Source organism: Balaenoptera physalus, assembly GCF_965194825.1.
Source record: "Balaenoptera physalus genome assembly, chromosome: 1".
NCBI lineage: Eukaryota > Metazoa > Chordata > Mammalia > Artiodactyla > Balaenopteridae > Balaenoptera > Balaenoptera physalus.
Window position 1 is genome coordinate 124,848,130 of NC_138882.1, and position 14,282 is coordinate 124,862,411.

At 32.2% G+C, this 14,282-nt stretch overlaps 1 protein-coding gene across 22 annotated transcripts in view; it reads right to left on the bottom strand.

Annotated features, from left to right (window-relative positions):
- Window positions 1-14,282, bottom strand: part of ADGRL2 (adhesion G protein-coupled receptor L2) — a 273,498-nt gene that overhangs the window by 70,928 nt on the left and 188,288 nt on the right. For all 22 annotated transcript variants that reach the window (XM_082418824.1, XM_082418844.1, XM_082418845.1 and 19 more), the window contains one exon: window positions 9,991-10,204. In XM_082418824.1, the coding sequence (XP_082274950.1) occupies window positions 9,991-10,204 (214 nt within the window). The remainder of the gene's footprint in view (window positions 1-9,990; window positions 10,205-14,282) is intronic.

Genomic DNA, 14,282 nt, shown 5'->3' on the forward strand with positions numbered 1-14,282 from the left:
CTGACATTAAAGATTCATTACTGGCTTCATGATAAATCCACCTTTAGAAACAGTACTTTTTTCACAAATTACAGTTGAATTCAATAAAAATGACAGACCTATAGTCTGAAAAACAGAAAACTGTCTTGAGATTGACAACTTATACAGAGTGACTTTCATTTTAGACATTATCTTCAAGGCCGTGGGGCATTCTAAAACCATGTCTTTATTGGTTGCATATGACATGCGAAGAAATATTGGGAGAACTGCAACACATATTAGCTACACGATACACTTGATTGGTTTATATGAAATAAATATTAAGATTACAGAATTGCTCACTTCTTTGTATTTCTTCAAAACTAGATTTTTCCTAGAACCATCTGAGAGATGTTAGCTCTCATCCTAATTGTGGAATAGCAAACAGCACTAAAAACTGTAACTAAATTGCTATAAGATATTTAAAGAAAACAGTAAGTAAAAAGAATGTCTCTAAAATCTGTAAGACATAAATATTAGTAAAATGCTATCAGAAATCTAATTACCCACAATAATTTTTCTTAGGCAATATACAAAGTAGATATCCATACTGGTGTTTTCTGTTATTGCTGTTGTTGTTAATATAGTATAGGTGTGCAATCCCATTATATAATATATGGAAAAATTAATAGGGCCATAATAAATGACAGTTTAAGCTGTTTTTAAGCAATTGATATCAAATCTTTTTCTCTCTTCATTTAATAAAATTAGTCAATAGAGTATATTATGAATGATACCGACTCACAATTTCTATCCCGTTTTTGATGTGGCAAAGTCAAGCAGCTAAACTGCTAGTAAGAAAATAACACAAGGATTTATAGTAAACCAACAATTAAAAATATTTTCTCTACCAAATAACATATAGGCAATTTTTTTAACTTAATTAGAAATCTCAGTAAAATAAAAAGGATAATGAGAATGGAAAATTCTCAACTTTACTCAAAATTATATTTTGTTATTATTTATGACATAATAAAATGTATAGAATAATAAACAGTATATTTTCAGACAGTGGAATTATTCCAAAGCTTCAATGAATACATAAATTTATTTCCTGGTAATAAAAATGCCTATATGAACTGCATAAGATAAATAATTCCAAATTCTTAAGTGAACTTACAATTCATAATTTGTTTTTAATTTTTTTATACTGGTAGAAAATATGCTTTATATTACAGTTCAGTAGCATTTATCTATGAGTTTTTCGTAAGAGGAGAAAACAGAAGAAAAAGCCATATCAAAAGGAAAGATAGTGGCTATGTCTTGATTTGAAACTCTAAAATAAAATTTTATTTGTATTCTCTACAACTGTGATTAAACAACTGTATTTATTTGTTCCAAGTATAACTCTTTTTAAAAGGATGATTGTAAGTCATATTTATATACTGACTCTAGTAGTATGACTTCAGAAAGCAGATACACACTAAAAAGAAATCATACTTAGGTACAAAACAAAGTACTCAAATGAGTATTTGAAAATAGTCTTATGTAAACAGATTTAGCGTGCTTTCATCTAGTTATTTAACATTTGATTGTCCAATACATTGTAGTAATATAATGCTGAATTAGACCTGGTTTCTGTCACTTAATAAATTAATTTGTTTAAATTTACTTTGTAAATAGAAACCCATGTTTAGTGTGTAGTAGAGAATGTTCTAAGAGAGTAAAAATCTACAAGGTATATGACAATACATGTACTACTGCAATACTACTGTCATCTCATCTATAACACTCACCTCTCAAATGAGAAAGCTGGCATAAGTGATAACTGAGACTATGAAAAGATTATTATAACATTAAAATTCAAATGGATATTCATATTCACTTTTATTTTTTCTCCTCTCCACTTTAGTTTCAAAACTAAAAACCACTTCTAATAATAAAAACACCACAGTTTAAATGAGATATGTCTTTACTTTTAAAAACTATATTCCCTATCTCTCATCTGACAGTAGCTGTCCAAAAATAAAATCAAATTCAAACTTTCATGGTATTATTTAAGGCTCTTAATTTCACTGAATAATCCTTAGGAAATATAGTGTCCTTAGGGAAAATGGTTCTGGCTTCCTTGACCACCAGTACACAAAGGTAAAACCCACATATTAAGCACCAGAAAAACCAGCAGGTCATGCTTGTATTCTCAGTGTTCATTATCCAGCACAATTATTTTACCAATTTTCATCTTAAAAGGAGAAACAGAGGACCCTGTAAGGCAGAATCTTTGATGTGACTGTTTCTTTCTTCCACATTTGATAAGGAGGGTCATAAGGGATATTAAGATGATTTGTCTTCTAAGCCATTTTATAATTTATTAGTCTTTCTTACACACTAAATGTGAATGTTTAATATGGTTCATGTTTATTACTGCCAATAGTCTTTCCTTCCTACAATGCGTGCTTTGGTTTAAACGCCTATCAGTAAGTGGCATGCAGAGTATGTGCTCAATTAGATATACCAATTAGAGCTTTAGTTGTTATTTATTACTGTACTAAGGTTCAAGAGTTTGCGCTAGTAACCTCCCAATCCTTGGCCAAAGAGAGGTGCTTGTAATTCCAGTTAGCTGTCTTAAAACAACTCAGCCAAGAGTGAAAGAATTAGCGCAAATCCATCACCCAACAGGAAATAACCTAAATACATCGCAGAGATGATGAGTTAGCAGCATCTGAGTTATTTATTTTTGCCCAGATGCATGTCATCGTAATGGACAAATGCTTGATAAACCTGACACCACAGATAGATAAAAGCACTTGGGATAAACAGCATAAAGGTAAGGCTGCACTTTCTCAGAAATGGCAGGCTTAGACCCTATGAGAATGAATAGGTACACTGAATAAATACTAGGCAAGAGAAGGGTACCCCCTGACTAGCAAGTATTGATAATAACGCAAGAATAAAATATGCCAACCCCTAAAATATTACAAAACATCAAATTAGATGATGGAACAGATTTAGCTAATTTTTCCCTCTAAAAAATGCGATTAATAAGGAAGGGATGTGAATATCTTAGAAAGATGAGTTTTAAGTGTATTGATACCTATAAAGAGGTCAGGGAACAAAAAATTAACTAAATAAAACCTCTTTCATATAGCTCTGACTTGGATACAAAGTTTCTTTATGAAGACTGAATCATCAACATAAAAGTCGAACGGGTTGTATGTCAAGGAGAGTATGCCCACACAGAAATCTGTAATCATGAAGTTTGTCAGAGAACACTGGCAGAACTGTGACTACATTTTAATGGATTTTCTTGGTTAAATTCTGAGAATCTTCCAACATGCATCAGTTGTCATATGAAGGTTTTGTGTGGATGTGTGCATGTATTTAAGTATCTCCTTTCTTTAAATATTTTACACACACTTAATATCTATTAGTATACTTGAAAATAACAGAAGTATATATACAAAACTAGATAACAGAATTTTTTAAGAATAATTATTAAATATTATTTAAGAATCAATTTTCATGCAACTAAGATATTAATTAATGAGGTTCCAGGTATAGACGACTTGAGGTTTCAGCCTCTGTGGCAAATAAATAACCTTTTTAAAGGTTCACAAAGTAAAAAGAAGGCTATCGTGTTGCCATTCCTTCTCAAAGATATTTTAAAAATAAGTGAGGAGAATATACATGCTGCAATGTGGATGAAGTGTTTTTTGACTGCAATGACAGCTGATTCTCCAAGTGAAACGAGAGAGAGCTATACTATGAGTCCCAAATTCCTTGGCAGTTCCAAAAATCTGTTATTCAGTAACTCCCTTAAAATAGAAGCAATGGCCTATGGTTTTTCCCGCCCATAAAGAGTCCTTATGAGAGTTAAGTGCCTTGCTTCGTAACAAGAAGGGAGGTGAAGAAGCCAATGCACTCATTTTTCCAGTCTCACTCTATAACTTACTGTAACGTAAAGAACCATAGAACAGAAAAAAGTAATGCACATATGTATAAAATAACACATTTCTTCAAATCCTCAGGCACACAAGAAATTATCACCACTTGAATTGCTGTTGGGTTAACAATGTTAAATAAAATGTAATTATTATACTTGAAGATAATAAGTTGGGACACTGGTAGGTTTAGAAAAGGAAAATTCAAGGATAGAGAAGTTATTGAATGGGGTATAGGATAGGAATAGATTAATCTGGTCCCTACTCTGAGCTTATGTCCATCATCCCAACCTCTGTGGACAAGATCTAGGCTCTGAAATAAGTTTTGGCTCTTACTTAGCTTAATTTAATTAAATTGTTCCCATGTTCTAGAAGCTAGATTTTTTTCCCCTTAAGCTAAAAAATCTCTGAGTTGTACTCCTACTTCATGAATCTAGATTATGTATTTATTCCTTGCCTGGATGACTGTGACTAGAGTGGTATCTAATTCATATGGCCTATGCAAGGCTGAATGCTATTTTCTTAACTTCTATCCTGAAACTCTCCTATCCTGAAAAATCCTAATGTGTTCTTTTATTTGAGCTAAATAGAATAAAAATCTTCAGCAGCAGTGAGAAAAAAATGAATCTCTTTTATACTTTACTGTCGGCTTATGAGACACTACCCTCCTGTTCTTGTTCTGATTTCCTTGATGGTAACTTTACCTCTGCCCCTTAAATGCAGGTGTTCTCTAGAGCTTTTTGCACGCTCAAACCACATAACTTCTGTAGGTAATATCATCTGTTCACCTGTAACTACCAACTATATGTTTATGTTTGCTTCATCTGTATGTTCTTCTTTCAAGACTCTTGTGAGTGCCAGATCTGTATAAACAACTGTTTGCTGAACTATTTATTTATATTTCACCATGTTTCCCAAATAACTTAAAGGAATTTAAATCGGTAGTTTAACAACCAAAAATATACTGTATTTTATTTAATAAGTAACCTACTGTAGTTGTGCTATGAGGTTCTAGCCAGTTGGTATCCATAAGTGGGCTAAAAAAATTGGCTAAAATCTTTGAAGGAACCAGGCTAGTTCCCTAAGTCTAGGACACTATTTTACTTTCCTTGGGCAATTTCAACACACAAAAAAAGGGCCTATCTTTGAATCAATTATACAAAATACACCTTTCCTACTGTAGGGAAAAAACTGAGGCATGTATTCTTACCATCTTCTTGAGAGCAGCACATATTACTTTTAGAGCCTCTTTGCACTGACAGAGGTACACTGATGTACATCTGATAGTATGAGTTAAGACTGAAAAACTGGACCTACCTACGCCCATTAACCTTACATTTAATATTTTTTTAAAACCCAGTAAACATTTACATACTTTCTTACTTTCAGATCTCTTGGCTAGAGTGCTAATAAAAAAAGAAAAACCTAAGGACAATTACAAAGCATAATCTAAGGCACCAAACCACCTTGATGAGAACTGGCGAGCTCTTAGAGTGAATAAATGAACAAAGGGACAGTTATAAGCAATACCAGAAGAGGATCTCAGGTACAATTTAGCAAATCACTTTAACTAGATTGTACCCAGTGCTACAAAGAAACAGTATTGTTAGCAAAATTCTAATTTACTTATTCATCAAATACTTCAGAGTAGTAATAAGAAGTGTTTTTTTTCTTTGCTTTAATGAATTCAAAGTGTTGAAACTGTTTCATATTTAAGTTACCCCACTACAATTATCTTCAAAGAGTGCTAAAAAAATTATCTCTAATGGTGATCATTTTATAGAGTATTAAAACATATCATTTTAGGAAAGAGTTTCATTTCTCACTTTTTAGGATGAGCCATTCAGTGTACTTAAAAGACAAGTAGAATCAGTTAGTAATAGAGTCTTGGTTTCATACCTTTAAGTGAGCAGGAAATAGAAAATAGAGAATAAATAACAATTATTGATACTTTTGCTATCACCACAGTCAAGAATTACAAGTGTGTTTATTTACTTGACTCTCAACTGATGAAGTGATGACAGTGAGGGGGGTAGAAAAGCCTTGAATTATAATATAAACATATTTTACGGTATTGAAATTTCTGTGCCTATATCCATTATTATATGTAGAAAACAGGGAGTTTCAAATTTAATAGAAAAATATCTAGTGCTTTTATTTAATTTTTCCAAAGAGAAATCTCCTACATTAAAGAAAAAAAGTCTGATTTTCTACATTATTAACACATTTTTTTGATGATTATAAATGGAAAAATTTGCCAAATTATTAGGAGTTTGGTGAAAATAACTCTTACTTTATTTGTAAATACTGAAAGAATATCTTTAAATTAAAAAAATAGGGACAAGTATTCTACACATTCAGTAGTTATTCTGTAATAATTCAGCTGCAAAAATATTGTCTACCTATTTTTCTTACAGCTATTTCAAACTATGTAATAGTCAAATATGGTGGACTTCCTTTAGGGTTTATAATCTGACATACACAGAATGGAGTACTTATAAATTACCACTATGAAACTCACTTTTAAGTCATCTTAACATTGTCTTCCATGTCAATAAAGTGTTCATGTTTAAATTGTCATTGTGTTGATTAAATAATTATAAGCCACTAGTATAATTCAACAATATAAAAATGGAGTTTCTACAGGCAATTTTGGAACTAACCCCTTATTTTCCCTAACACTCCGCAAATTGTTCAGAGATTTTGATAACAAGGAAATTACAGTATGCTTCCACCGAATTTAAATACCCCCAAACTCTAGTTCCTTTAAAATGTATTATCAAAAATGTAGCCCTGCTTTTATAACATAATGAAACAATGAAAATAACTTGCTATCTTATCTTGTGCATTTCCTATAATATGTAATTACATTTATATTAACAAGTATGATAAGGCTTATGTGTTGTGCCAGATATTCAACCATGTATTTAAATGTATAACGCCACAAACAAAAGTAAGTTACCTACAAAGTACAATTCCTCAGGGCCAGCTCTTTTCAGATTCTCTTTGTACTAACTCCCACTGCTTTTTGCCTGTCAGTCTAATAAAAACAGGTAATTGTACATAATCATTTTTCACTTCCTATTTCTCTCTGGCTTACTTCTAGATGCTCATGTGATATCACTACCACTGAATAGTTGAATCAACATATTAAGAATGAATAAATGGTCAATTATCAGGGGTTACCTTTATTGTCTGCCTGCTATAGGCAGTTCTCAATTTTTTAAATACTATGTGTAAACTGTTCTATTACAATTTTATTGGAGCACAGAATCCATTCTTCCAAAGAAGGTATATTATCCTACGTAGTTTGTTTCACAAGCCAGATTTCAAATCCTACATAGTCCATAAAGGACTTTTGTTTTTTAAAAAAAACAAAAACAAAACAAACAAAAAAAACTGCAAAAAACCTTTATCCAGTGCCATTTGTGCAAATAAGATTTTACCTTAATTTTTTAATAACTACCCTTTAAAAACTAAAAATAAAAGCATTTTGATGGAAATCTTTCAAAAGTATTATATATGTCCTCTTGTTTATTAAAAATATCTTGATCAGCATCAACATTAACAAAAAACTACTTACTATAATGTGCTAGCAATAAAAATATGCTAATACCTATTTTGTTTGAAATTAGAGATTTTACAGCAATTTGTACCCACACTCTTACAGACTGGATTTTTAAAAAACAGTTTTTCCGTTATTTCCTTCATCGCTGTTATCACCTTTAGATGATTTCACTGTGCCTACACTGATCAGACCTCAGTCTAGAAAATTTGCTGCTCTACTTTAAGGTAGACTAGTATATAAGCTACAAAACTGGACAGAAGACTGTTTTCAGTGGGGGAAAAGAGGCAGGAGGAGAGGGTGTAAGCTTTGAATAGAAAGATAAAGGGTTTTCCCAGTAAACAAAATACAAAATCAACGTTGTAACTTGTGTTAACTCTGAAACTTGTGTTCCTTCAGAGAGTCTCTATGTTCCAAATAACTGGGATTGCTGGATATTACTTTCAATCACAACGAACACAATTTTAATACCTTACATATAAGAAAACTCTAATTAAGATGCCAAGAGTACCAAAATTTACGAAAAAAAAAAAGATGCCAAGAATTAGGTGCTCTGTGTTAAGGCAGAGGAAAGTCCATACCCATTGTCAGCAGTTTTTTGTATTCTATTTACTTGTAGAAACACAACTGTCCAGTTAAGAGACATCATTCATATATTTTATAGTTTATAACACACTTTCCAACACATCATTTTTAAAACACAAAATTAAGCAAAATTGGTATATTACCCAAATAACTTTCTATCTTCTTTCCTCCTTCCTTCTTTCCTTCCTTCCTTCCTTCCCCCCCTTCCTCCCTTCCTTCCTATTATCTATATATGAAGAAAGAGACAGAGAATGAGCACTATATGTTTTAACTTTCTTAATCTGTTGTTTTTATTTTGTTTGTTTTTCTAAAACTGAAGATCAATAGAAGACAAGCCACAGATTGAGAGGAAATATTTGCAAAAGACATTATCTGATAAAGGATTATTATCCAAACTATATTTTAAAAAACTCTTAAAGGGAATTCCCTGGCAGTCCAGTGGTTGGGACTACGTGCTTCCACTGCAGGGGCACAGGTTCGATCCCTGGTCAGGGAACTGGGATCCTGCAAGCCACGCAGTGTGGCCAAAAATATAAAAATAAAAAACTCTTAAAGCTAAACAATAAGAAAACAACCCAATTACAAAAGGGTGCAAAAGACCAGAACAGACACCTCACCAATAAAGATACACAAATGGCAAGTAAGTATATTAAGAGGTGTTCAACATGATATGTCATTGGGGAATTGTAAATTAAAACAATGAGATATCACTCTACACCTATTAGACTAGCCAAAATCTAAAACACTGACAATACTAAATGCGGGTGAGGGTGCGGAGCAACAGGAACTCTCATTCATTGCCAGTGGGAATGCAAAATGGTACAGTCACTTTGCAAGACAGTTTGGCAGTTTCTTACAAAACTAAACACACTCTTACCATATGATCCAACAAATCATGCTCCTTGGTATTTGCCCAAATGAACTGAAAACTTATGTCCACACAAAAACCTGAACAGATGTTCAGAGCAGCTTTATTCATAATTGCCAAAATTTGGAAGCAATCAAGAAATCCTTCAGTAGGTGAATGGATAAACTGTGGTACATCCAGACTATGGAATATTATTTAACACTAAAAAGAAATGAGCTATTAAGCCATGAAAAGACATGTAGGAAACTTAAGTGCATATTACTAAGTGAAAGAAAGCAATCTGAAAAGGTTACATTCTGTACGATTACAACTATATGACATTCCAGAAGAGGCAAAACTGTAAGAAAATAAAAAGATCAGTGGTTGCCAGGGATTAGATGGAGGGAGGAATGAGTAGGTGGAGCACAGAGGATTTTTAGGTCAGTGAAACTGTTCTGGATGATATTACAACGGTGAATAAGTGTCATTATAAATGTGTCAAAACCCACAGAATGTACAACAACAAGAGTGAACCCTAATGCAAACTGAGGACTTCGGGGGATGATGATGTATCAACGTGAGTTCATCTACTATAACGAATGTACCACCATGATGGGGAATGTCAGGATGTCAATGGTTAGGGAGGCCTTGCACGTGTAGAGATGGAGTATGATAATTCTGTGTACATTCTGCTCATTTTTGCTGGAAAAATAAAGTTTACTAATTTAAAAAAATTAAGGAGCAATTATTGCCAAAGACCCAGACATTTAAACATTCTTGATAGTATAAAATATTTCAAAATTTTGAAGGCTTAAAAAACAAGATTACATTTCAATTACTTTTATTTTATGATGTATAAAAAAACATGTAATACATATTCCTTCTGATATGTCAATCTATATAAAAATGATACAGAGATTTAAATGTTGTTGAAATATTATAAAGTAGAAATCAACATTAGTAGGTAAAACCCTAACTCAGTTTAATGAATAGGCTGAGATATGGACTGTATCTGTCCAGTCTGGAGTTATGATAATACTTTTACGAATTTGGATGTAGTAACTAAAATGGGATAATAACACGTGAACATTTACCTTTGAGTCATAATTTTGAAGGCATCTGGGAGGTAGCAGTCTGTATTCTCCATCTGAAATGGGTCAGCGTCACAAATCTTGTCGTCTGTCCGACCATAGTTAGCGCTCTCAATCATGATGACATCACTGCCGGGACATCGTAGATCTATAGAATAACCTTCACAGGATAATTCTCTGCGAACTAACCCAAATGGTAAAGCTGCTCTGCTGAAACCTTAAAAAAGAAAAAAACAAAAATTAACTCATTTATGAAGTATATTATTTTAATAAGGCATTTTCAAGTAATATGAGTCATGTCTATATCCAAGAGATGTCATACAAAGTATGTTTTTCAAGCCATCATTCATACATTTATTAAATAATTCTCTGGATCTTTACTATGAATCACTAATGTATTATTAAATTTTTAATATATATCTTTAGCTGGATTATTCATCTTTATAAGACAATTTTAAATTACCTTAATAAAATATTTTCTGTATAACCTAGTCACAATCAGAAACTAAGTGCCCCTTTTTGAGTAAACCCAAAGAAAAATGACACATTTGATCAATGGATTTATAAAGAGTGACAAGATTTACAAATACAGAATGCAACAATTAATAAAGGAACGGTTTTCATTTATAAATGAAATCAAAGCTCTGCTATACAGGACACTGGCCTTACTTACCCATTTAATGTAGACATATTAATTGCTGTTAATAGAATTATCTTAAAAATACATTTGTCTTAGCGTCTCCCAAAATAACTAAGACACTATGACAGTATCATACTTATGGCACAATAACTTACTTCAATTTGTAGACTCTTTACTGAAAACTGACATAAATGAAAGGATTCAGCAGATGGGCATTCAAAGGAGCCAGCACTGCTCCAATCCAGTCCAAAAAGCTGAAACCCCCAAAAGGGGCAAAATTTCTGAGATTCAGTTTTGTCATTTACAAAATGCAGATGAAACATCTATGATGTTATTATTTTTCCTACCTGTGTGACTCTAAAATGAGATAATGTACAGAAAAGCACTTAATAGAAAGTGCCATATGAACTTATGTATGGTGTATTAGGTGGAATGTAGATAACCACTGTTCATGAGTGCTATAAAAAGATTCCAAATAGAATAAGAAATTAGAATTTTAGGTTTTAATCACGGTTTTCAACCAGGGGTCCTCTAAAGTAGTAACAGAGCACAGAACAAAGGTAAAAGCAGAGAAAGCCAAGAACAGCCAAGAACAACTATGTGTGGGAGAAGCACATCTCTGTGTGCTGATGTGATACCTATGGGCTACCTACCATATCAAAAACTTCTACCTTGACCCAATTTTTTTTTTGACCCAATTTTTTATTTCAGTTCTCTAACTTGTTGCCATCTATAGCATTTCTTTTATAAAAGACTAGCATTAATTTCAGTATTTTTTCTTATCTCTATCCTTTTAATTACTCTGCATCACTCACATGAGTTATCCCTTATATCCCTTTTTACTGGAAAAAAAAAAAATGACATTCAGAAGTAAACTGTTCCAAGACATAAACTTCTAAGTTGAAGAGCTAGGTTCTGTCCAGGTCAATCCAATGCTAAAACCTGTTCTCTTTAACTATTGCACAATGTCTCTCACTAATACAATAAAATAAACAGTCTCCTGGATAAACATGCATCTTCTTTCTAAGATGCAAATAATCCTGCAAAATGAATAGTTAGTGGGTTGCACCTTGGTATGATTTAGAAAATCAGCAATTCTCAAACTTGGCTGAGTTCTCAGTTCTACTGAGAAAACTAAAAATGTAATTGGGATGGAGAGAGAAGAAAAGCACAGAGTTTAGAGCACAGAAATCTTCAGGGGACTGAGGCAAACGCCAACCTTGGTAGGTTTTCACTAAGAAGATTTATGGTCTTACGAGATTACTAAAAGAGACGCGCACTATCAATGAAGAAGGAATACAGAAATGGAGCTGGGCAATATCATGACAAGCAGTAAAGGGGCCAACCTTTTCCCAAGTTCATAAATAAACTTTTACATATGTTATTGCTTTCTTCCATTTGCTGATACTGTACTGCTTATACAAATAATTCAGCTTAAATTAGTATTATATTTGTTTTAAATGAAAATACGTTTTAGGGCTTCAGAAGCAGACACACTTCTGTGGCAAAAAGCTGTGTGAAAATCCAAACAAGTGACATCATATAAAATTTTGGAGCACTGCATATTTTAAAGCCAGAGATGATTTGCAATTATAATTCCTTGTAAATCATATTAGAGAATATTACAAATATGAGAAAATGTTATTGTAAGACTGACTTGGAGCCAAAATTCACAAGTTGTAGTATTTGTCAAAAATATAGAATTGATTCTGAAGCACTGTGGTTTTTAACTTGAGCTCCTTAATTTTTGTTGTTGATAGTTTGCAGGATTATAGTTATGGTTCTAAGTGAATTTTCCTCTGCTTTTGAAAGATATTTGAGAAGTTGCAGAAGTCTTGCTGTTTTGATAATTCAGAGAAAGGATTTTTAAAGCCTTAATATTAGTCATCCAAAAAGGTAAAGTATGGAAAAAGAGAAGGAAAAAAAATAGAAAGATCAGCACACTTTACTAATGTAGTAGATTTCCAATATAGAATTTTCTGAAGAACAGATCATGGCACTTATACTTTCATTGCATAGAACTGAATGAGTTCTTAATGGTGAATGTTGCTTTATTTAACGCTATAATGTTATTGCCTTAAATCATTAAGTGTTCTCTTCCCTAAATTCTTGCTCTCTCACCTCTGTTTCCATTGAACTTTATACTTATGTATAAAATTTAAAAATCGCTTGTTATTACCACATGGTGCTGTGGATATTCATTTTTAATATATATCTTCCCTGCTAGACTCTGATGATAGTTAGTTATAATTCCAATGCTAGATTGGTACATGATACATAATTCCAATAACTGCTGTCAAACCAAATTGCTAAGTTGAACAACTAGTATCTGTTTAAAACAATATAAATTAAAATGCGTTTTCCTCTGTAATATCTATTTCCTTTGGCAGTGAAAACAAAAAGAGTGAGCATTAAGACACAGATAAATTACTTAATAATCAATAACATTATGTTATAGCCTCAAAAAAAGAAATGTTTAAATTCTGTCAATTTATTATTTTCTAGGTACCACTGGGGTTCATTAGTGTTTCTCACAAAGACAGATGTTTATGAACCTTCCTTTATTTAAATCTGTGTTTCCAACTGGATATGGATATATATATATATATATATATATATATATATATAAAACAAATATGAAGAAAAAAATAAAAAGTAAATATTGTAGTAGCTAACATTTACATAGCAATTACAACATTTAGATACTGTCCAAACTGCTTTTTATGGATCACCCTTTTTATGATCACCAGCATCATCAACAACTATCAACACAACAAAAAACAATGGAGTAGTTAACTGTAATAACACCAATTTACAGAGTATGAAACTGAGGCATTAAATAGTAAGTAATTCAGGGTCTCAAGGATTACTGTGAGTTAGATTCTAATGCATGCAGGGTTCTCAGATTCCAGAGCCCATGCTTTTAGTAATGGCCATGAACAGAAAGGGATTCTGTGACTTCTCAAGCCACCATGTTGATAATACAAACAAGATTTACTTTATAATTTTTCGTACCATTTGAAATTCACCAAAAAATGTTAGTGAATTTGACAGGAAACAATTATTTTAAAGGTTCACACAACATATAGATAATAATGAAAATAGTATTTGTGGAAATGTAGCGACGTGTGCCATAAACTTATTAAGAGAGCAAAATCTATACTGTGCAAGTATGGACATACAGAAAGAGTACTGAACAGTACAGGTGTCTGGGTCAGCCTTGTGAACTTGACTACGTCATTTTATTTTTCTGGGTTTTAATTTCTTTTTCTGAAGAATTAAAGTCATTTCAAAGTCCTATCAAATTTCACCAATCTATGATTCTAAACAGGCAAGCTCCTTTTAAGCAGGTATACATGCTATTCTAACATTTTCAAGTGGTCAACAATTAAGACATTTGTTGCTCTATTTCTTTAAAATATAAACATGAGAATGTTAGCATGGATGGACTATGGCACAATAATGTAGACTGTATGGTACTGCCAAGAAAATTCTCAAAAGTACATGATGAATTAGTCAGGATTCATACAAATCACAAGTAGACATCTTTCTGGATTAACTATTTTAACCAAAGACTTACTGGAAGGGAGAAAATAAACACGGGCCAATTATTAAATGAAAAGAAAAACCTACATAAACTTTTTTATTCTTGGCT